Source organism: Labeo rohita, chromosome 25 (assembly GCF_022985175.1).
Source record: "Labeo rohita strain BAU-BD-2019 chromosome 25, IGBB_LRoh.1.0, whole genome shotgun sequence".
Taxonomy (NCBI): Eukaryota; Metazoa; Chordata; class Actinopteri; order Cypriniformes; family Cyprinidae; genus Labeo; species Labeo rohita.
Genome location: NC_066893.1, coordinates 7,164,949 through 7,190,258, shown reverse-complemented (window position 1 = coordinate 7,190,258; position 25,310 = coordinate 7,164,949). Strand labels below are relative to the sequence as shown.

The 25,310-nt window shown below is 36.1% G+C and overlaps 1 protein-coding gene across 2 annotated transcripts; it reads left to right on the top strand.

The window, feature by feature from the left end:
• On the top strand, window positions 1-24,935 carry pkp3a (plakophilin 3a). Of its 2 annotated transcripts, none has more exons than XM_051100068.1 (13): window positions 1-141; window positions 7,625-7,731; window positions 8,353-9,173; window positions 12,162-12,285; window positions 12,369-12,573; window positions 15,145-15,319; window positions 16,815-16,932; window positions 17,035-17,199; window positions 17,288-17,470; window positions 19,984-20,137; window positions 20,227-20,422; window positions 20,515-20,602; window positions 23,781-24,935. In XM_051100068.1, exons 2-13 carry the CDS (start codon window positions 7,645-7,647, stop codon window positions 23,820-23,822), a joined length of 2,358 nt encoding a protein of 785 aa, XP_050956025.1. In that variant the 5' UTR covers window positions 1-141; window positions 7,625-7,644; the 3' UTR covers window positions 23,823-24,935. The 2 variants fall into 2 exon arrangements, with proteins under 2 accessions (XP_050956025.1, XP_050956024.1); XM_051100067.1 differs by lacking the exon at window positions 1-141 and adding an exon at window positions 2,734-3,130.
• Window positions 24,936-25,310: the final 375 nt, after the last annotated feature.

The window sequence follows — 25,310 nt, the reverse complement described above, 5'->3', positions numbered from 1 at the left end:
GGGGCGTTGTCACTGCAGATTCTATAACTTCTTGCCTCTCTGTGACACTTGTTACATTCTGACAAGGAATCTGCGAGACAGCACATCTAAATACATTTTATCAGCACTGGAATTATACGCTAAATCCTGCTAGTCCTATTGGTGAGTACAAAGATAAAAGCAGACGCTTTCTATTTGTTTTCCTTTTACTCAGATTACTATAGGTAGCTTAAGGACAGGCATGATTCAGTTTTGTGAAGGAGCATGCCAATGCTGTCTAAACAGAAATGTGTATCAGTCACAATGACTCAATGGGTGAGTTTGATATCTTACAGAGGAAAAGGCTGATTTTTTTTTTTTTTTTTTTGGTGATTGACAATGACAGCTGAAAGCCTGAATTTTGCATATTCTATTATTTTATTAATTATGACATTTTCAAATTAAAACAAAAACAGAAAATGAATAGTAATATAAACATAATTCAGCGTTTAAAATAAATTTAGATCTGCATTTGGCTAACAATTATATGTCCATTTTATTTGTTGGAAAGTATACTTTTTTTTCATCAGTTGATATTAGTCTTTCTGTTTCGTTGAAAGCAAACAGTGCATGAGTATTTTTTTTTTAAGATTACGTTAGATAAATTTGTTTAGAATGCCGTGAACTTCCCGTTTCCGGGCTTCCTTCGTTGCCAGGCGACGATACGACACAACAACAGCCTGTCTGAATTGAGACACACCTCACCGGCATGTCAGAGCACATTTCGTTGCGCTGATGACAAGATGTCTAGAAGCATGAATGAAAGTTTTAGTATTGGTGACTTGATCGAAAGTATACTGTCCAGTATGCATATTCAGGTTGTGTTGTATTATTTGGTTAGATCGTGTGACAATGGAGTTTTAGAAATCAGCATTGTAAATAATGTTTGTCAGGTCCTAAAATAATTATTATAAAGCCCACTTTCATTATTTAAACATATAATTTATTTCTAAATAAAGTAATGCAAAAACAAACAAACAACTTTCATTACTGTGATTGGAAATACATTTTTACATAAACCGTTTACATATTTTTGATTGTTGTACAGCCCATTTTATGTTAACTGATAATAATAATAATAAAGTTACACTTATTTTATAGCGTAATTGTACATTTAAGGACTGAAAATTTAACTTGGCCATACATTTTAAGTTATATACTCAAATAAGCACAGTTACATTGAAAATAAAATTATATTGTACTGTTTTTAATTTGTATTGTATTGTTTATATTTATATTGTTATTGTTTATATTGTATTGTTATATTGTAGTTTTAAAAATCTACATTGTAAATAATTTATATATATATGCTGGCCATATATACATATATATATATATTACCATAAAACATGTACATGCCATTTTATTACCATAATTTTATTATTTTATGGTAATTGATAATAATAATAATAATAATAATAATAATGAAGTTACACTTATTTCACAGCGTAATTGTATATTTAAGGACTGAAAATGTAACTTGGACATACATTTCAAGTTATATACTGATATAAAACACAATTACATTGAAAATAAAATTATATTGTATTGTATTATGTGGTTAGATCGTGGAAAAATAGTTTTAAAAATCCACATTGTAAATAATTTATATATATATATGCTGGCCATATATACATATATATATATTACCATAAAACATGTACATGTCATTTTATTAATTGATAATAATAATAATAATAATAATAATAATAATAATAATAATAATAATAATAATAAGTTACACTTATTTTACAGCGTAATTGTATATTTAAGGACTGAAAATGTACCTTGGACATACATTTCAAGTTATATACTCATATAAAACACAATTACATTGAAAATAAAATTATATTGTATTGTACTATTTGGTTAGATCGTGGAAAAATAGTTTTAAAAATCCACATTGTAAAGAATCCTAAAAAATAATCACATTATTTTCATTAATTAAACATATTTATATAATATATTCCTAAATAAAGTAACGCAAAAACAATCACTATACACACACATACATATATATATATATATATATATAAATATATATACATATATAATTTGTAATCTATAATGACAGATTACTTTAAATCTGTTTGTAAATACTGATTACATTACAAATTATATATATATATATATATATATATATATATATACATACATACATATAGTGATTGTTGTTCAGCCCATTTTGTTAACTGATAATATATTTTACAGCGTAATTGTATATTTAAGGAATGAAAATGTAGCTTGGCCATACATTTTAAGTTATGCACTCAAATAAAACACAATTACATAGAAAATATATATATATATATTTTATTAATTAAACATTTATATAATTTATTTCTAAATAAAGTAATGCAAAAACAAACAAACAACTGTCACACACACCTATATATATATATATATATATATATATATATATATATATGTGTGTGTGTGTGTGTGTGTGTGTGTTGATTGATAATAATTATAATAATAACTTAGTTACACTTATTTTACAGCATAATTGTAAATTTAAAGACAGAAAATGTAACTTGGACATACATTTCAGTTTATTTACTCAAAACACGATTACATAGAAAAATGATGATAATAATAATGAAATGCTTTCGTGGCTTTTGTGACTTTCGTGAGCTTACCTGTATCAGGTAACCGATGATTCACCGCGTAAGCCCCGCCCACTTTACCTCCCACCGGCAAAAAGCCGCAGAGTTCCGAGCAGCCGTCAGTAGCGCGTCGTCTCATACGCCCAGCATCAGCGCAGAGAAACACAAACTGACCAACTTGAAGACGCCTTTATCAGGAATCTACCTTCTTCCAATCTCTGGTGGGACTTTAACTTTTTAATTCAGGTTGTTCAACTCGGTTCCACCTCGTCGCTTTGCCATGAGTGTGAGCGTGAACTCGGAGAACGTCTTTCTGACGGCGCTGCAGCCCAACTCGACCGTCAGCACTTACGCGGTCCCGTCCGAAAACGACCTCGCTCACGGCGGCTCCCACGGCAAGGAGGAGGCGAGATTTAAACGCGTTCACCAGCAGGTGTCCATGAGACTGGCGGAAAAATCCACGCTTCCGCGCCAGAACGGCTCCTCGTCACAATACGCAGCCTCAGGTGTGTCACCGTGCGCTTTGATCTCATTGTAATACATCTACAATAACACAACAGCCTTTGAATTATTAGTCTGCTCATCATCTGCCAGGTTGACTTTACATAGAAGCCTTTGGGCTGAGCTTTTATACAGTATGTGGTTTCGTATAGCAACAATCGAGTTGAATTTCACGTTCATTAACTTTTGGGAATGTTATTATTCGATATCAATAGAAGTATTGTTAAATTCACACGCACAGGCTGTAGTGTGTTGTTTACAGTGAAGTATGCAAAATAATAAATAGTTATGAGAAAACTGCCTGGAGCAAAATTGCGGTCACACGGTTTCTGTTATTTTGATGTATAGGAAGAGTAAATTACCCACACTGGGGGATTCTCTCTATCAGTTTGCATTAAAAGTGGCACTAGCAGGACAGACAGAAGCATGCGACTTTTGGTTTGTGGTAATCATTTACAAGTTGAGCAAGGTTCAAGTGTAATCTCGCTTCATTACGCGACTAAGGGAGAGTGAAAGTTTCATAGCTCTGCTTAGAAAAACCCAACCCATCAGACAAAAAAGTGCTTAGCATTGCACAAAGAGAGATGATTTGGTGCTGTCAATCATAATGGTGTGAGTATCACCTGTTGCGACAGAACATAACTATTTGTTTTAATCTGCAACCTTATGGGTTTAGACAAGTGCACTGCAAAAAATTGTCTTGCTTAGATTTTTTGTTTTGTTTCCAGACAAAATATCTAAAAATTCTAAATCTAGACAAGCGAAAATTATGGTCTAGTTTTTGCTTGAAACAAGCAAAATAATCTGCTAATGGGGTAAGCAGAATAATCTTGTTTTCTGCTTGAAATAAGATTATTTTGCTTACCCCATTGGCAGATTTTTTTGCTTGTTCTAAGCAAAAACTCACTTAAATGATGTCTTTTTTCTGAAAACAAGACAATATTTTTGCTTGTCTAGAAAATCCTTCTTGATTTAAGAATTTTTAGATATTTTGGCTGGAAACAAGACAAAACATCTAAGTAGGAAAAGCATTTTTTTGTGGTGTGTAACTTGCAGAAGTGCTTGAATTCCTGGCTTTATGAGAATCTGCTACAGTTATTTCCAGGTCTTCTCTGATACGTTAACCGGACCCTGAGTCATGAGGTTCACCTGCGTTTGACTAGTTTGAATAGCCTTGCATCTTCCTGTTACTAGCCCAAGGCTTTCAGGTGGAGACGCATAAACATTTACAATTTGACGTTGAAATACCAAGCATACACTACCGTTCAAAAGTTTGGGGTCAGTAAGACTTGTAATAGTCTTTAAAGAAGTCTCTTATGCTCATCAAGGCTGCATTTATTTGATTAAAAATATAGAAAAAAAAAACAGTAATATTGCAAAATGTTTTTACAATATAAAATAATGTTTTTTATTTTAACATACTTTAAAATAGAATTTATTCCTGTGATGAAAAGCTGAATTTTTATCAGCTGTTACTCCAGTCTTAAGTGTCACATGATCCTTCAGAAACCATTCTAATATGCGGATTTATTATTAGAATGATCAATGTTGGATAATATCAACAGTTGTGCTGCCAAATATTTTTTGGAACCTGTGATTTTTTTTTTTTTTTTTTTTTTTTTTTCAGGATTCTTTCATGAATTACAAGTTTAAAAAGTACAGTGTTTATTCAAAATATAAATATTTATGTAAATATGTAAATTATTTATTATTAACTTTTAATAAACTTTTAATTATTAACTTAATACATCCTTGGTGAATAAAAGTATTAATCTCTTTAAAAAAAAAAAAGAAAAAAGAAACAATAAAAATGTACTGACCCCAAACTTTTGAACGGTAGTGTATGTTACGAGCTTGATAGAAATAGGTCAGATGGATTTTTTATTTTAATTTTTAAAACTAATCTGCTTTTGAATATTAGTTCTAATGCGAGTAACTTAGCAGCGTTTGATTGTATGAATTTGATGCACTAGAGCAGGGCGAGGCAGGGTGAAGGGTGTGTGTTTTTTGGGTAGGTACTTTGGGAGTGTCCCACAGCCATCAGACCGGTTCTGTCTTTTCTAGCTGTTGTCTACAACTCACTCCACACTTATTCACTTAAGAAATGCTTAAACCACTCCCTAATTCACACAGATTCACGTACTCAAACGCGTGTACTTGCATGCCCGTAGATGCGTATATAAGCCTTTGATGAAACAAACCTGGACGCCTTAACTCCATCTGCTGCTGAGCCAGAACCAAAACGCTGTAAAACTGTGCAGTAAATCCTGCAGCTCTACAAGTTTGCCTCGTACTTGCAGTGTCATCAAAGACACATACTGAGCGTACTGACTTAGCTGTAAAGTTACGGACTTGACGACTTTACAGGGTAGTAAATCTTTGACTTTCCATTTGTACATCTGTAACTTATTTCCCACAATATAGGCAAGCTGTAATGCCATCCATTCAGCAGCTTGATTACATTCAAACAAAACAAACTTGCATACAATAGTATCATAAATTTGATTAAAAGAGAGCAAACAAACTAACATGGAAGTTCACAAAGTAGACATACACATACATAAATGACACAAACATGAAACAAAACAAAGCTGTTAAATTAATTTAAGTGGACATGCATGTTTATATTAAAATATACATATAAAGCAATCATAAATATGTTTAAAACAACAAACATGCATGTTTGTGTACAAACTTATGTGCAAAGGTATCATAAACAAAACTAAATGGAAACAAAAACGTGTTTTTAAATGTGTTAAAACATGCAAGTTTACATACAAACTTGACTTTATTGAAACAAAACATTTAATTGTTCAAAGAACAAACAGATGTTTACATAAAAGCTGTAGTAAACATGTTTAAAGTGAAATGAAACAAAGTATTTTTTGTTTAATTGTTCTATCAAAGAACAAACATGCATGTTTGTGTACAAACCTGTGTACAAAGGTATCATAAACATGGCTGAAGGCAAAACAAAAACACATTTAATGTATTTTTTTTAATGTTTAAAACAACAAACATGCATGTCTTTTGTTTAATTGTTCCATCAAAGCTCAAACATGCATGTTTGCGTAAAAGAACAAACATGCATGTTTGCAAACTTGTGCACAAAGGAAAAAGTAAACATGGCTAAAGGGAAACAAAACACATTTAATGTGTTTTTTTATGTTTTAAACAACAAACATGCATTTTTAAATACAAACTTGACATCAGTGAAACAAAACAGCTTTTGTTTAATTGTTCAAAGAACAATCATGGATGTTTACATAAAAAAACATGCATATAAAGCTGTAATAAACATGTTTAAAGTGAAAGGGAAAAGCATTTTTTGTTTAATTGTACCATCAAAGCTCAAACATGCATGTTTGCGTAAAAGAACAAACATGCATGTTTGCATACAAACTTGTGCACGAAGGAAAGAGTAAACATGGCTAAAGGGAAACAAAACACCACATTTAATGTGTTTTTTTATGTTTTAAACAACAAACATGCATTTTTAAATACAAACTTGACTTCAGTGAAACAAAACAGCATTTGTTTAATTGTTCAAAGTACAATCGTGGATGTTTACATAAAAAAGTAGTAAACATGTTTAAAGTGAAATGAAAAAGCATTTTTTTGTTTAATTGTTCCATCAAAGCTCAAACATGCATGTTTGCATACAAACTTGTGTACAAAGGTATCATAAACATGGCTAAATGGCTAAACAGCACATTTAATGTTTTTTTAATGTTAAATTGTTCAATAACAGAACAAACATGCATGTTTGCATACAAACTTGCATACAAAGGTATCATTATACATTACTAATCGGACACAAAAACACATATAATGTGGTTTTTTTAATGTTTAAAACAACAAACATGCATGTTTACATACAAACTTGACTTAAGTGAACTAAAACATTTTTTTTGTTGTTGTTCAAAATAACAAACATGGTTGTTTACATCAAAAAGCTGGTAGTAACACATGAGTAAAGTAAAACGAATCAAAAAATGTTTTAATTGTTCCAACAAAGAACAAACATGCATGTTTGCATACAAACTTGTACATTAAGGTATCATAAACATGGCTAAATGGAAACAAAACAACACGTTTAAATGTACAAAGAACAAACATAGATGTTTACGTAATACGTTGTCATATTGTACAGAAAATGTATTTGATCTGATGAAAAACAGTGTCATCTTTTTATAATGAGGATTTGTGATTTATTAACTAGTAACTAGTTACTGTATAAACTACTGTATAAACCAACTAAGGGGCAACTTAATACCAAGTTGACATCATAGATCTGATTTTCTTGACTAAAATACATTGTAGCTGAGCTGTTAGGTGTGTCAGTTGTGTTCAGAAACGTGTAGAATGTGATGGCACATCGAGAAAGTTCACTGGAAGGATTACTCACAGTGTAAAAACTAGTCCATGTTATTTTCACAGTCAGTAATGTAAGTTTACATGTGCATTTATATTAACTGTCTGTATTTTTCTCCTCTTAGAGTCTGGGAATTATTCTACGATGACCAAATATTCAACAATGAACCAGAATTTCACTCCAAACTTCAGCTCTAAATCCTTCGTCTATTCCTCCGGCAGACCAGTGACGGTAAGATTCTTTCGATTTCTTCATAAACAAATATTTTATAGCAGATACTTGTTTGAAAGACAGCACTTATTGAACCAAGTTAAAGAAGTCTTGTGTGTGTGTGTGTGTGTGTGACGGTATAGATGTGTATCTTGTCCAAATATTGAAAATGAGTAATGGGGATTGTGATAGTTAGATGTGATATTTCACAGCTCAGCTCTAACCAACAACCACACATGAAAAATCACAAGTTTAGAAATCTGTAAGCTTCACTTTCAGTTATATTCTTATTGAGTGATACTATGTTAAAAATAGCTGTTGATTTAATGTATTAAAATGCACTAAATTTATGTATTAAAATGCATGACTTAATGCAAAAAAAAAAAATAATAATAATTTAATGCAAAAATTGCATAAATTAATGCAAAAAAAATTTATTAACGCAATTAAACTGCACTATAGCATATGTTATTTCTCTAATTAAGACTTGAAATACCAACCTAAATTTTTTGCATTTATCTGAATGATCAAAATTTTGGGGCCTTTCTCTGGAAATACTGATGTGATTGTTATCAGTTGTATTGATTAATTAATGCACTGTCTCTTTTCTTCAATATCTCTTTTCTTGTCTCATTTCTTTAGGCCCAGCGTCCATCCCAGTACTCTAGCGGTTACTCATCCCGCTCCGCCATTGATTTCGGGCCAAGAACCAAAATCAGTTATACAGGAGGTGGAGGAGGTGGTGGCGGCGGGGCGTTTTACCAAGAAGATTTAGTCGGCTGCGGTTACCAGGTTGGCGGTTATCAGGGTAGCGGTTACCAAAGTGGCGGTCAAGTTCAACAGCAGCAGGTCAACTCAATGACTCGATCCTTCAGCCGAATGGGAGGCGACCCAGAGACCCTGTCGATGCATTCGATGCGTGTGGCATCCATGCCACGGCAGGTGGTTTCTTCATGGGTGCAGGACGACAGCGACGGCAGCCTGGTTTCAGAACGTGACGCCACTTATGCGCAACAGGCCTCCATGCATAGCACGAGCAATGGCTACACCGCCAACACCTACCCACGCCACTCCATGTATTCGACTTCGAGGGTGAACGGATTCGAAAACGGTCAGCAGCAGGTCAGTTCCATGACATTGCCAGCCATGAAACGCTCCCTCAGCGGGACGCTGGCCACTGGCGGCGGAGGAGGCAGCACGGAGCAAGAGGTGTACGTTAGCCGGCATTCCTTCAAAGGCCCCGCCCACCGCACCATCAGCCGAATCAACAACCGCCAAACGACTCGCACCATGTCATCAAGCATGTATGGAAGTGGTGGATTCAGCGGCTCGCAGAGCAACCTGGCCATGCAGCAGGGAAGGCTGTCGCGCGCCGGCTCCGTCAGGAGCGTGCATAGCGTCGGGAGAGGCAAGGATGTGTTCGACGGCATGGATATGGCAGGCAGCATGGGCAACCTGAGCGGGTAAGAACATGTGCTTTCAGTGTGTCAAAATACAGAGCAAAATGCATCCTAAATATGGAAGTAGTGGCAGATCTTTTATTGCATATTGTAAAATGGCTTATTGTGAAATCATTAAACAGTAGGGCGGAAACTTGGTTCTGTCTATCAGTTGTTTGGAAAGAGGCAGATCTGAATTTTGAGTCATTGTAAGACAGGGGCGGAGGATAGGTGGACAAAATGATTAGAAAAGTCCAGCATGCGTCACCAGGGAGAAGTCAAATCATCAGAAGATTAAATTATGACATTCCCATTTAATATTAACATTTTAATATTATATTTAAAATATATTTGTAGCAATAGTCAACAATACATTGTGTGGGTCAAAATTATCGATTTTTTTGTAAACGTCCTACCATAAATATATTAAAACTTAATTTTTTATTAGTATTATGCATTGAGAACCTAAGAACTTCATTTAGACAACTTTAAAGATGATTTTCTCAATATTTAGTTTTTTAGCACCCTCAGATTTTCAAATAGTTGCATCTCGGCCAAATATTGTCCCGTCCTAACAAACCATACATCAATGGAAAGCTTATTTATTCAGAGTTGGTTTTATTGTTGTATTTTTTTTCTTCTCTTTTGATTTGCGCCTATCAAGGTAATGATCATAAAGTGAAGAAAATAATAAACTTTTGATCATATTACTGTAACTACCAACCAAAAATGTCTGGTATTATAATTTCTTGCTTAAATGACTTTAAAGATGTACACGAAAGTAGTATGCTAGCACCATTAGCGTAAAACGCCACTCAAAAAGGCCCAATTGCTTGAAATGCACAAATAACATGCGTTCAACCACAAATGACATGTTTCTTACCAAACGCTTCCTTATTACTTTCGGTCAAAAATTCCTTGAATTATGTACCATAGCTATTTCAGCCATACAGCTGTATGTTTTACCACAAACACTGCATATTACTGATTGCAAATTAGCCTGTTAGCTGTTTTCGTTTAAAATACTTAGTTTGTGTGCGTATGGATAACTGTGATTACACACAGCTGACCTTTGAAGCATAAAATGATTCATACTTTGCTTTAACAGCCTGACAGTACACCCATACTTAGCTTATCTGCATGTGTGTGTGTGTGCCCGCATATGTGTAAGTGTGTTTGATGTTGCCCAGCCCTGCCCATATGTGTGTAAAAAGTGAAGAGCGCGTCTGTTGCGCAGGCACACCCAAACCAGTCCAGCCACCTTACACTTCACACACCTTGGGAAAGAAACTCACACTTCCTAGCACTCCAGCAACATGCGCTAACACACACAAACACACATGGAGGAATGTCCTGTTATGGAAAACATTTTCAAATAATGCTGACTCTCAAAATGGAAGTAGTACTACTAGTTAGAAAGCTAAGAAATGCTAATATATGAATTATTGGATGAAGACACCACCTTTTATTCAAGTTTCCACTTGAAAATGAATTTGTTTAAAAAAATATTTGGGGTATTTTAACAGTAGTGAAAGAAAGTACAAAATTATGGGTAGGAAAGGTAGGAACAGGGTTGAAAAACTGCACAGGCCAGATTCGAACCCATATTTCCAACATGAGCTCCTGAGCTCAATGTCTTAAGTTCACATGCTACGACACACACAATGTCTCAAAATGGAAGTAGCACTAGTTAAGAAACTAAGATAAGCTAATTTGTGAAAATTTTTGATGAAGAAACCACCTTTTATTCAAGTTTCCACTTAAAAATGAATTTAAAAAATATTTGGGGTGTTGTAAAAGTAGTGAAAGGGTAAGAAATTATGGGTGGGGAATTTGGGAACAGGGTTGAAAAACTGCGCAGGCCAGATTCGAACCCAAATTTCTAACATGAGCTCCAGAGCTCAATGTCTGAAGTTCACATGCTACGACACACAGAAACACACATGGAGGAATGTCCTGTTATGCAAAGTTTTTTTTAAATAATGCTGAGTCTCAAAATGGAAGTAGCACTAGTTAGGAAACTAAGAGAAGCTAATTTGTGAAATTTTTTGATGAAGAAACAACCTTTTATTCAAGTTTCCACTTAAAAATGAATTTAAAAAATATTTGGAGTGTTTTAATAGTAGCGAAAATGTAAGAAATTATGGGTGGGAAATTTGGGAACAGGGTTGAAAAACTGCGCAGGCTAGATTTGAACCCAAATTTCCAACATGAGCTCCAGAGCTCAATGTCTGAAGTTCACATGCTACAACACACACAAACACACATGGAGGAATGTCCTGTTACGTTGAAGTTTTTTCAAATAATGCTACTAGTTAAGAAACTAAGATAAGCTAATTTGTGAATTATTTGACGAAGAAACAACCTTTTAAGTTTCCACTTAAAAAATGAATTTGTTTTAAAAAAATATTTGGGGTATTTTAATAGTAGTGAAAAAAAAGTACGAAATTATGGGTAGGAAAGTTGGGAACAGGGTTGAAAAACCCAAATTTCCAACATGAGCTCCAGAGCTCAATGTGTGAAGTTCACATGCTACGACACACACAAACACACATGGAGGAATGTCCTGTTATGCAAAGTTTTTGAAAATAATTTAAATAATGCTGACTCTCAAAATGGATGTAGCACTAGTTAAGAAACTACGATTAGAAATTATGAACTAAGATAAGAAATTATGGGTAGGAAAGTTGGGTGTAGACTTGGTTCTGTTCATCGGTTGTTGATTGCATGGAAGTAGATCAGGACTGAAGTCAAGGGGTGGAGTTTATGTGGATAAAATGATTGAAAAAGTCCAATATGCATCACCAGAGAGGTCGATTTGGAGTATTGAGTTACGGAAGACTGCATGCTAATAACAAACCCTCATTAATGATTGATTTGGCACGCTCTTCATAAGAACCAGCTCTGCGTGCCACACAAATAGACTCACAACTGATTCCGAATAAATTTGCTGCTAACATGTTGCTGAGCTAATGATTTATTATTTAAAAATTTTCATACTTTCCTGCATAGACTCAGCAATTTGGACATGCCGACTGCCATTAGCTATCTTGAGGACTCCGATCCCAGTCTTCAGATGTTGGGAGCTGCCTACATTCAGCATGAGTGTTACCACAACAATGAAGCAAAGAAACAGGTATGTAACTGCTTTGAAGAAGCATTTGAGTGAAAAGTGTAAAAGTGTGTTTGCTAAATAAGTAGAACTACTTTTTCTTTCAGGTGAAACAGCTGAAGGGCATTCCTCTCCTGGTGCAGCTGTTTACCAGCGAGAATCAAGAGGTGCAGCGCTACGCCACCGGCGCCACCAGAAACCTCATCTACGAGAACATGGAGAACAAAGTGGCCCTTATTGAAGCTGGCGGGATCCCCAAACTCATAGAGGCCCTTAAAGAAGACGACCACGAACTCCGCAAGAACATCACAGGTGGGCATTTTAGCTGTGCTGTTCTAGTTAACTTTACTGGCGTTACAATCGTCATTTTGTTGCTTGTTAGTAACGCCAATGTTTATAACATCCTTTAAGGGTGTGTTCACACTTGTATTTCGGTTCGTTTGGTTCATTTGGTCCTGACTAAAAAGGAAAATGACAAATTTGGTCCTGGTCCACTTAAGAACCTTAAGATACTGATCCTAAAGGCATAGTGATACATTCACAACCTGATTTCTCGGGTTGAATGACGTACATTTTGTGATGGAACTCAACAAACACTCCAACAAAAGGAAAAGGTGCGTTTGACTTAAAGCGAATTATTAAGTCAAATACACCTAATGCCATCTGCTGAACTAAACGCGCCCATTGTTGTGTGTATATAATTTTATTTTCACCATCTGCGAACTCACAAAGAGCTCACAAAAGCCACTTGTTGCTGCAGGTTTGGCGTCTGCTCATTTTGTTTTGGATACACCACTTATTCCCTTCATGAAATCATGTCGCATAGGATCGGATCTTGTCATTATTTCTTGTTTTTGGTTCGTTTAGAAGAATTTGGTCCTTGTTGCATTCATATTTAATCAAAAGGCACCAGAGTTCGTTTGGAAGCGGGCTGAGACCCATCTTTTTGTAGGTCTGGGTCTGCTTGTTTGGTGCGCACCAGGGTTCAGATAGTAGCGTTCACACTTACTCTGTTTTAATCGAACTAAACATGACAAGTGTGAATGCCCCTAAAGGGATAGTTAACTCAAAAATATAAATTCTGTCATTAATTACCTCAACCTGATGGCGTTCCAAACCTGTAAGACTTTGGTTTATATTCAGACCTGACACGTTTAAGGCCCAGAAAAGTAGTAAGGACATCGTTAAAATAGTCCACGTGACATCAGTGGTTTAACCGTAATGTTATGAACCTACGAGAATACATTTTTTTGTTTTCTTTGTGCACAAAAAGTATAATAGCTTTCTGAGCCTTGCACATGGTAGTTGCAGTCATGCTAATGACAGACCTCGTTAATGACTGATTTGTAATGCTTGTATGTAGAAAGCAGCTTTGCATGCCACACATGTAGATTCACAATGGATTCCAATAGAGTTTGAAGTTTGCATGTTGCTAAGATAACGATTTAGGTGCCTGATTTACTAAACAAAGCAAATTAGTGTGAGATGGCAAAAGCACAGACGGTAATGAAATGTTCTGTTGTTGATCTACTGACAATGCACAAATGAAAGAAAACAGATGCAGTTTGCTTGGGTGCCCATAATCTGCACAAAATGAGTTGAGACATGCTTTTTAGTAATGGCTTACGTGATTCATTTAAATTCTCTTCCACAAATTTAACATTGAAAGTGGAAACTCCTACAAATGCATATGCATTACGTTTAGCCGCATATGACTAATAACTGTGGACACGGTTTCATTGCTAATTTTCCACACAGTAGTTTTTAACACCAAAAGAGGGTTTGCGTTGATACTAGCACTGGCCCTTACAAATACATAACACAAAAATATTCTCAGAAACATTATACAGTTGAGGTCAAAAGTTTACATACAGTTGATTCTTAATACTGTGTTGTTACCTGAATGATCCACAGCTGTGTTTTTTTGTTTAGTGATAGTTGTTCATGAGTCCCATGTTTGCCTGATTGGTTAAACTGCTTGCTGTTCTTCAGAAAAATCCTTCAGGTCCCATAAATTCTTTGGTTTTTCAGCATTTTTGTGTATTTGAACCCTTTCCAGCAATGACTGTATGATTTTGAGATCCATCTTTTCACACTGAGAACAACTGAGGGACTCACATGCAACTATTACAGAAGGTTCAAACACTCACTGATGCTTCAGAAGGAAAAAAAAAAACAATGCATTAAGAGCTGGTGGTAAAAACTTTTGAACAGAATGAAGATTTGTACATTTTTCTTATTTTGCCTAAATGTCATATTTATTTTATTAAGTACTGCACTTCAGAAGCTACAGAATATACTCTATGTTTCCCAGAAGACAAAGTTAAATTCCAAAAGTTTTCACCCCCTGGCTCTGCATTGGGTTTCCTTCTGAAGCATCAGTAAGCGTTTGAACCTTCTGTAATAGTTGCATATGAGTCTCTCAGTTGTCCTCAGTGTTAAATGAGTCAGTATATGACGTATGAGCAGGTCTTTAGCATCATACTCGATGTGTGCATGTGTACCTGCATGCGTTCCACGCAGGGCGTTCACTGATCTCTTAGTATTGCATCAGACTACTTTATTGCTCAGCATTGTCTCAACATGTGCAGTGGAATGAGCGGACTCCTGTAGGTGAGTCAGGTTAATGTCAGTCCTTACGGCTCTGTGCGTGCCTGGATATGCAGGAACTCCAATAGACCAAATAAATCTATCCCCTGTGAATCCCACCACTAAGAATTGGGGCATGACATCATAGTGAATCTTTTGCAAGGAAGTTTGATTTGGGAAATTTGTGGAAACTGTTGCAGTTTTTTTCCTTATCTTTATTCAAATTCTTATCTATTTCCCACGACATATTCCCATGCTCTTTTCCTCATTCTCTTTTGCTCTCTCTCCCTGTAGGTATTCTGTGGAATCTGTCTTCGAAGGATAACCTGAAAGAAAGGCTGGCACGAGAAACTCTTCCTGAATTGACAGAAAGGATTCTGATTCCCCTCTCCAACCCTAAGGACCAGGACAAGATTGAGCTGAGCCCCTCAGAGTCCGACATTTTCTTCAACACTACCGGCTGCCTCAGGTACACACACACACACACACAGACTGTTTTGAGTTCCGCTTTACTTGTTCCTGTTCCTGTAGGAACTCATTGAACTTCAGTGAATAAAAAAAAACCCTCTAGCCACACCCCGGCTAGGAAACCTGAGAACATGTATACTTGAGTCAGGTTTTCAACAAAACCCAAGCCAGACTATATTTTTGAAAATTATAGAAAATAAAACCTATTTTTAGGACTGTCATTTTTTTAGAAAATTATAAAATATGAATTTTATGTTTAAGACTGTTATTTTCAGAAAATTATAGTAAATTAGTTATATTTTTAGGATTGTTATTTTTGGAAAATTACAGGTAATTATATTTTTAGAAAAATTATAAAATATATTATTTTGTTTTTAGGTCTGTTATTTTTGGAAAAATATTTTAAAAATCTATTTTAGGACTATTAGAATAATACATACATTTTTAGGACTGTTCTTTTTGGAAAATTATAAAAATGAGAAAAAAATCTATTTTTGAAAAAAATATAAAATATATTAATTTTGTTTTTAGGGCTGTTATTTTTGGAGGATAATTTTAAAGAAAGACTATTTTAGAAAAATACACTTATTTAAGGACAGTTGTTTTAAAAAAATATGAAGAAAATTGATTGGGACTGTTATTTTTGAAAAATTATAGAATATAAATTATATTCTTAGGTTTGTTATTTTTAGAGAATCAAAAGAAAATTAAAAATGATAGAAAATTAATTCTATTTTTAGGGCTGTTTTTAAAAAATATTTTATAACTGTTCAGTATAAAAAATGGTAGGACTGTTAATTAAAAAAATAAAAAAATTAATTCTGTTTTTGGGCTAATTGTAAAAAAATATGGAAACAATTCTATTTTTAAGACTGTTTTTTTTTTTTTAGAAAATTTTAAGACTGTTCTAAAATTTTAGAAATCAAGTCTATTTTAAGACTTGTTTTTAGAAAAATTAATTATGTTTTTGGGAGTGCTCATTTTAAAAAAATGGAAAATTAATTCTGTTTTTAGGAGTGCTAATTTTAAAAACTACGGAAACATAAGAGTGTTTTAGAACATTTTTTTTTTTTAGAAAGGTATAAAAATATTTTTAAGACAAATTGAAAGAAAATTCTAGAAAATGAATTCTATTCTCAGGACTGTTATTTTTGGAAAATTAGGCATATTTTTAGAACTGTTGTTTTTAGAAAATTATAGAAACCTTGGCTATTTTAGGACTATTTATTAGGACTGTTATTTATTTATTTATTGCGATTTTAATTTTATAATAATGCATTTTTAAAAAAATGCATATTTTAGTAACGACAATATAATGAGATTTACCATTGAAAATAATGGTATCCTAAATAATTTTTTTTTATTATTATATGTATAAATATATACGTTAATGCAGTAGATGTATATAATATATCGTTTTTAATCTGGTGAAACAAGATCTGGAAATGTTTTTGTGAGATTTAGCTTTTTATATATCCTTCTGTTTCTCCATATAGGAACTTGAGCTCAGTGAACGAGAAGACCAGACAGCAGATGCGAGACACCCATGGCCTTATAGATGCTCTGGTTGGCTATATTCAGAAATGCTTGCCGGATGGTTCAGTGAATGGAAAGGTAATAGTGTAACACCCTCTTTTTTACATTCCGCCTCTGTTGTTGCCTCCGCTTGCGAGGTGTGTGTTCACATGGCCATTCATGAATGTGTTCCTCTCTCAGGGTGTGGAGAACGCAGTGTGTGTGTTGAGGAATCTGTCCTATCAGCTGTACAGTGAGATTCCCGCATCAGCACTTCTGCGACTGGAGGGTCCGAGTCGAGCTCAGGGCTCCTCAAAAGGAGAAGCTATCGGCTGCTTCACCCCTAATAGCAAGAAGGCCAAAGATGTAAGAAGCTGGCTTCAATTTCCTCTTTAACTATCCTATTTTCATTCTCAGACTTGAGCTTAATCTCATATTTTGTCTTTTCTTCCAGAGACAGAATCAGGACCTCACCACATTTACAGAAGTGTCACGACAGCCCAAGAACATGGAGTGGCTCTGGCACCCTCAGATAGTGGGGTTGTACAGCCAGGTGCTGCAGCGCTGCGAGCTCAACCCCACAACGCGAGAGGCCGCGGCCGGAGCCCTGCAGAACATCACAGCTGGAGACAAGAGGGTAAGAGGTTCACCTTACATTAGCACTTAGCTGTGAGTGCAGTGTTGTTCAGTCATAGTACAAGCAGGATGTGTGACAGTTAGCCGTTGCGGTATTTGCCTTAGTTATGTTGGCTGTATCTACTCAAAACCACCTAGCAACTGCCAAACAACCACCCTGAACATCCCAGCGACAACTCACAAGGCTAGAGAATGTGTGACAGTTGGGCGGTGTGGTATTTGCTCCGCCCCTCCTCGACTGTGATTGGACGGCTGACTAAAACACGACAGTGATGAACGCTACGTTTTACCCCAAGCTGAACATTCTTCAACTCTGAGTAAAAAACCCAGAGCACTTAGCATAAAAAAGACACTTAACGCCTTGTCACACCGCTGACATCTTAAAAAGAGCATTAACCCCGCATCGTCACGCTGCTGACGTTTTAAAAAAAATGACTTTCCATTGAAAACAATTGAAAAATATGCTAGCCTTGGGAAAAAAACGCTTTGGTGAAAACACGGCCTTAGTTATGTTTGCTGTATCTACTCAAAACCACCTAGCAACTGCCAAACAACAGTCTAGCGACAACTCACAAGGCTAGAGGATGTGTGATAGTTGGTCGTTGCCCCGCCTCTCCTCAACTGCAATTGGACGGCTGACTAAAAACTAACAGTGATGAGTGCCACGTTTTACCCAAAGTTGAACATTCTTCAACTCAGAGGAAAAAATCCATAGCGCTTAGCATAAAAAAGACACTTAACGCTTTGTCACACTGCGGACACTCTTTAAAACGGCACTTCTATTGAAAACAACTGAATAAATATGATAGCTTTGGGACAAAAATGCTTTGGTATAAAAATGCTGTTTGCTGTGTCTTTTCAAACCACCTAGCAACTGCCAAACTACCACCATGAACATCCAAGTGACAACGTTGGTCGCTGCCCCGCCCCTCCTCAACTGCAATTGGACGGCTGACTAACGGCTGGTAGTTGTTAGGAAGTTGCATGATGATTGGTAGGCAGTTGCTAGGTAGTTTTGGGTAGACAAAGCCAACATAACAAATCTTGTGTGTATACCAAAGCATTTTTGTCCTAAAGCTAGCATATTTTTTCAGTCGTTTTCAATGGAAGTGCCGTTTTTAAGATGTCAGCAATGTGACAAGACGTTAAGAGTCTTTTTAATGCTAAGCGTTCTGGATTGTTTCCTCAGAGTTGAAGAATGTTCAACTTTGGGTAAAACATAGCACTCATCACTGTCATGTTTTAGTCAGCCGTCCAATCACAGTCGAGGAGGGGCGGGGCTAAGACCACACGAGCCAATTGTCACACATCCTCCAGCCTTGTGAGTTGTCGCTAGACGGTTCAAGGTGATTGTTTGGCAGTCGCTAGGTGGTTTTGAGTAGACACAGCCAATATAACTAAGGCTGTGTGTTCACCAAAGTGTTTTTTCCCCAAGGCAAGTGTATTTTTATTAGTTGTTTTCAATGGGAAGTCCTTATTTTTTAGCCAGCCGTCCAATCACAGTCGAGAAGGGGTGGGGCAAATACCACACTGGCCAACTGGCACACATCCCCTAGCCTTGTGAGTTGTTGCTAGGCTGTTCAGGGTAGTTTTGGGTAGACAAAGCCAACATAACAAATCTTGTGTGTATACCAAAGCATTTTTGTCCTAAAGCTTGCATATTTTTTCAGTCGTTTTCAATGGAAGTGCCGTTTTAAGATGTCAGCAATGTGACAAGACGTTAAGCGTCTTTTTAATGCTAAGCGTTTTGAATTGTTTCCTCAGAGTTGAAGAATGTTCAACTTTGGGTAAAACGTAGCGTACATCACTGTCATGTTTTAGTCAGCCGTCCAATCACAGTCGAGGAGGGGCAGGGCTAAGACCACACAAGCCAATTGTCACACATCCTCCAGCCTTGTGAGTTGTTGCTAGACTGTTCAGGATGGTTGTTTGGCAGTCGCTAGGTGGTTTTGAGTAGACACAGCCAATATAACTAAGGCTGTGTGTTCACCAAAGTGTTTTTTCCCCAAGGCTAGTGTATTTTTATTAATTGTTTTCAATGGGAAGTCCTTATTTTTTAGCCAGCCGTCCAATCACAGTCGAGAAGGGGTGGGGCAAATACCACACTGGCCAACTGGCACACATCCCCTAGCCTTGCGAGTTGTCACTAGACTGTTCAGGGTGGTTTTTTGCCAGTTGCTAGATGGTTTTAAGTAGACAGCCAACATAACTAAGAGTGTGTTCACCAAAGTGTTTTTTCCCCAAGGCTAGCATATTTTTTTCTGCTTGTTTTCAATGGAAGAGTCGTTTTTAAAGCAGCGCACTTAGCATAAAAAAAGACACTAAGCGCCTTGTCACACTGCTGACGTCTTTAAAACAGCACTTCCATTGAAAACAATTGAAAAAATATGTTAAAAAATATGTAATCACACAGAAAACCTTAGCAACCACCTAGTAATCAATCAGACTACTTTAGCATCTGCAGCTCGTAGCTAGTTATTATTTAAACATTTAAACTTCTCTTTTATGTTTCAGTGGGCGTCCATCTTGAGTCGTGTGGCGTTGGAGCAGCATAGGATGTTGCCCGTCATTCTGGATCTCTTCAAGACCAACAACGATTCAGAAATGCGTTCTCTCACCGGCTTCCTCAGAAACCTCTCCCGTCATGCCAAGGACAAGAACGACATGGGTGAGGCTTCCTTCTTTAGCCACAAAACTTCAGCACATCGCACCTCTGTGGCCTTATAGAAGCTCATTGTTCAAACTCATTCATTTTAGCCACAAAGGTGGTAAATCCCTTGATTGTCAAACTGCCCGACGATGGCCGCCAGAAGGAGCCGTCCAGTGACGTGGTGGTGAACATCTGTGGAGCCCTCAACAACCTGGTGACCAGCAGCATGGTGGCTGCACGAGACATCACCTACTTCGATGGTCTGTCCAAACTGTTGGGCATCAAGATCGCTCATGATAGCAGGTAAAACTCGAAGTCATTCTAATATACAACAAAAAGCAACACAAGCGTTTAAAGTTGCAAAAACTAACGTTGCAATTTCAATTTCCCTCCAGCCCTGGCAAACTAAAAGCCGCCAAAGCTGCAGCAACAGTGCTGAGCAACATGTTCCAGTACAAGAAACTACACAAAGATTACAGAGCCGTAAGTATTAAGACCATATAAATTATATACATATTTTAAAAGGTTTTGCTCTGTAAAAATTTGGTAGGACTTTTGAAAATGTGTTAAAAATTGATGTACATTCACATGAAACTTACATAATCTATTCTACATGGAGCGTCCAGTCAAAATAACCAAAAACAAATCACTTTATTGGGATAATGTTACTATTATCAGATATTTTTAGTCATGTGATTCAAATGCGCCTATATCTACAATAGTGTGTAGATATAATCATGCATTTGTGCTACATGCATGAATGACACAGTTCAAATTAAGCGTTTCGTCTAGTCATACACTTTTCCGAAATGATCAAACATTCGAATTTTCGTAAATTGGTGAATTTACATTGATTTACACTGGAAGTGTGATCTGAGCCATATCTATAGACTATAAAGTCATAAAGACTTAAAGGTTTGGGACAGTCCTCAAACACACAGCAAAGCTCTAGCAACCACTCAGAACACTCTAACAACTACATAGCGACACCTTGGCAACCACCCATAACACCTAGCATCGTAAAAGTGACTTTTTAACATAGCAAGCACCACTTATATTTACTTTATTTTTAAAAATAATTTTTTAGTAAACCTTCTAACAATCCTGTTTTAACATTCATGTACATACTCATGAGACTACATCAGGGGTGTCAAACTTCGGTCCTGGAGGGCCGCAGCCCTGCCGAGTTTAGATGCAACCCTAATTAAACACACCTGATCCAACTAATCAAGTCCTTCAGGCTTAATTGAAAACTGCATAGTATGTGTGTTGGAGCAAGGATGGAACAAAACTCTGCAGGGCTGCGGCCCTCCAGGAACTGAGTTTGACACCCCTGGACTACATGGAGCAGGTCGCCCCCTAAAGGTGGCCATCATTTTGAGGTCACACAACCTACTGAAGTCACATTCTTTTGCTAATTTACCTACTATCTGATTGTTTTTAATTACAGACAACAAGTACACCAGAAAATTGTTTTCGTATTCAAAAACATTTGGTTTTCTGTAATTCATCCACACCAGTAGGTGTCAGTGCTTTGTTTGAAAATACAGTCGTCTTTGATTTTACACTAAGTGATAAATTTTGGTTCATAGGTGTTCCCACACCTTTATGCTACAGATATGAATGACGGTTCAAATCATGCGTTTCATTAAATCGCTTTTTTAAATGATTGAAATTATGATATGAAAATTAGTGAAAACTACATAAAAATAGTGATTCAAGTCTTATCTAGAGACCTGAATATCGTAGAGACTTAAGAGTGGATGCTTGTGATTCAGGCCAGTCAGCAACTAGGGCTGTCAAACGATTAATCGCATACAAAATAAAAGTTTGAGTTAGCCTAAGATATATGTGTGTGTATACTGTGTGTAATTATTAGAGTTGAGCCGGATACTCGGCTGAAACGAGTATCCGGCACGGATAAAGCACTTTTGCCGAGTACGAGTATCATACGAGTAATACGAGTCAATATCTGTGCTCGGATTGAATAAAAATCCTCATTGGGTAGTTTACTGTGTCTGCGTTCTGTGATAGGCTAGTAAGACGCATGCTTGAGTTGTGTATATACATATATGCAAGTGATTTCATATGTGGATGTGCGTGAACTTTTCAGTGCAAACGGAAGGCATCTCAGTGCAAACGGAAGGCATCTCAGTGCAAACGGAAGGCATTTCAGTGTAAAAGGAAGCAGCGGCACTTCCGGCGGAATTTCCATTTGCCGGGGCATTTTAAAACGCTTAATATGACTTAATACATTCAAATAGTGTTTTAAAAAGACCTTTAATATAGCATACGATGTACCGGGGCGAATTTCCACTGGGCACTTTTCAAAATCCAGTTCAGCACCGCCGAGAGTTCGCGCGATGGTTCAAACAAAACCGAAAGTAAAACGCGCACGCGCCTTCAAAAGCAATTTTAATACCCCGCGTTTAGAGCGCCACTCCCCAATGCGTGCAAATTAGGCTACATAACATATTTATTCTGTATTTCATAAATAAATAAATAAATAAAAAAATCACACTGCTCAAGGTTAAAAAAAGAAAGTTATGTTGAAATGAAAACTCTTGTTCATTACATTTTACTTCATAATTGCAACCGCATGTGTTGTATTCATTGTTGCAAAACTTGTTCTGTATATAGTTCGTTTGTTATCATGATCAAAACCACTGATCTGAAGCTCAAGGCTGATGCTGTCATGTAAATAGTTTTCTAATCAGCAATAAATATAACAATTTCTGATCAACCCATATCAATTGCATGCTTAAAATAACATACCGGTTAAAGCCCCGCCCATTTCAAGACAACATGGCCCACTTCCAGGTTAAATCTCACCCACTTCCGGGTTAGGCCCCGCCCACTCCGAGTACAGATACAGATACAGATAATTCATATGGTTAACAGATACAGATACAGATACAGATAATGCTGTACTCGCTCATCCCTAGTAATTATTATGTATTGCACACACATATATTAGGCTAACTCAAACTTTATTTGGTACACGATTAATCGTTTGACAGACCTATCAGCAACCACTCAGAACACCCTAGCAACCACCCACATTACCCTAGCAACCATATAGCAACACGCTGGAAACCATTTACAATCTACAAAACTTAAACATCAAGCAGCACTGACACAAAGTTTAAAAATGTACATTTTTACCGTTTCTCTTCATTCAGCTTAGAAAAAACACCCTCAGAATGTGTCTGTTTCAGTGTGTATTTGGCATATTACAAACTGGTACAGTTGTACATCACGATTACTGTCATTCCGTTCTGCCCTCTAGACATTTTCCAGTAATTTGACAAGCTCACAAACACACACACATTCACACAAACACGCGAATAAACACACCATACTGGATAATTAGACGGGAAAAAATAACAGACTCGTATTTGAGTTATTTCCAAAATACACAAACATACACACTTAAAACATTGTTGATACGGAGGGGTAGATGTTCAGCCACACCCTGCGAATGTGGATTTCAGGTGATTTCCTCATGAGCATGTCCCAACACACCATAGAACGCCATGGGTGAAAAAAAACGTTTTCTGTCTTCTACTTCAAATCTGGGATGCTAGCCAGTACGCTACCTGGAACAACTATGTAAAAGCGTCACTCACTCACAAGGTGTTTTTTGCTTTGTGTTTTACAGAAAGGGTTCGAGAGAGAGCAATTTTCAGACTTGGGGTTCTGAATGGATTATATTGTCAAACAAGAAGATATTTAATAAGGACAATGGATAAAGAAAACGCAAATCCCTACCGGAACACCAGCAACATAAATAATCTGAAAAATGGAAAAACACACACAAGACTTTTTTTGCTACTGTATAGGATGAACACATCCTGTTTAGCCCTTTTGTTATTTTCCCAAAAAATCCTCAGGGATTTACTGCAATATGTCTTTTTTTTATATACTGGCTGTTGCCTGTATTTTGTTTTCTTTTTGAATATACAGAAACAGATTATCCAGGATATAATAATTATATCTTGGGAATGTAATCATGTTTAAAATACTTGCTTTTTTTTTAGATATTTGTAGAAAAATATCTGTATTATCATGGTGGGCAAGACATTTTAGCTGGAAGCTGGAATTGTGAGGGAGTTGATGATATAAGAAGACTGTATTATGTTTTATAACAGAACTGCTTATTTCTTACTAGTCCGATTTAAAATCTAGTGGGTTTTCTTCTGTTTTGGTGTTTTGTACAGATGTGTCATTATTTAGTGTACAAATAATATCTATAATCATATGAGGACATATGGTAAAATACCATCTGAATGTTTGAATGGAAGCCCGCAGTTGATTAAAAACATTTTTTACAAAACAACATCACTTTATGCCAAACACATACGGATCATTTCTATTCACTTATGAATTTACCTACTTTTCGTAATAGTATACAGTGCAATATGTGCATTAATTTGACAGTTAGCAATTCTACTGACATTTTTTTTTGTATAAACTTTTTTATTATGGATGCTACATGTTGAATGTTTGTTTTGGGTTGGTATGTTTTCAAATTATATTTAATCTGGTGTGTATGCAGCATTGTCAAATAGACTGTTATGAGTGATTTGCAATCTTTAAATATTTGAGACACTTTTTTACATATGGAGACGTGATTCTTCAAAGAGGTCTTGAACTTTCTGACCTATAAGAATACATGGAATGTTCTCTTTTTCAAAGTCTTTGATTATCGAATGTCTAGTATATTGTGGAATTCAAAATAATGTCTTGTAAAATTGCATGTGTGAGTGTCATAGATCTATGTTCATAAAAAAGCAATAAAAAGGAAATAAAGAGAGTTCGTGTTTTTGTCAACCTGATTTTGCCAGAAAACGAATTTTCTGTTAGGGATCGACTGTGCACTTTCTGTGCGTTTCATAACAGAAATCCATTCATGCTGAGTCCAGCCGTCTGTCACAAGTCAGCAAAAAAATGTATTTACCTCACCCTGTCCTTTCGTGTTTTGCGTCTGTTTTGTCCTTCTGTAATGTCGGCCCACCCTTATTTACATACTTTCTCTCTGCTTCGACATGAACAATCATCGACCACACCCTACTGCAAAACCCGATGACTTCCTCACAAGCCGTCACATTTACAAGATATGTAAATCATACAGTGTCCTAAAATGTCTGTATTTTCTGCGTTCAAGTATGTATATGACATGTGGATCACA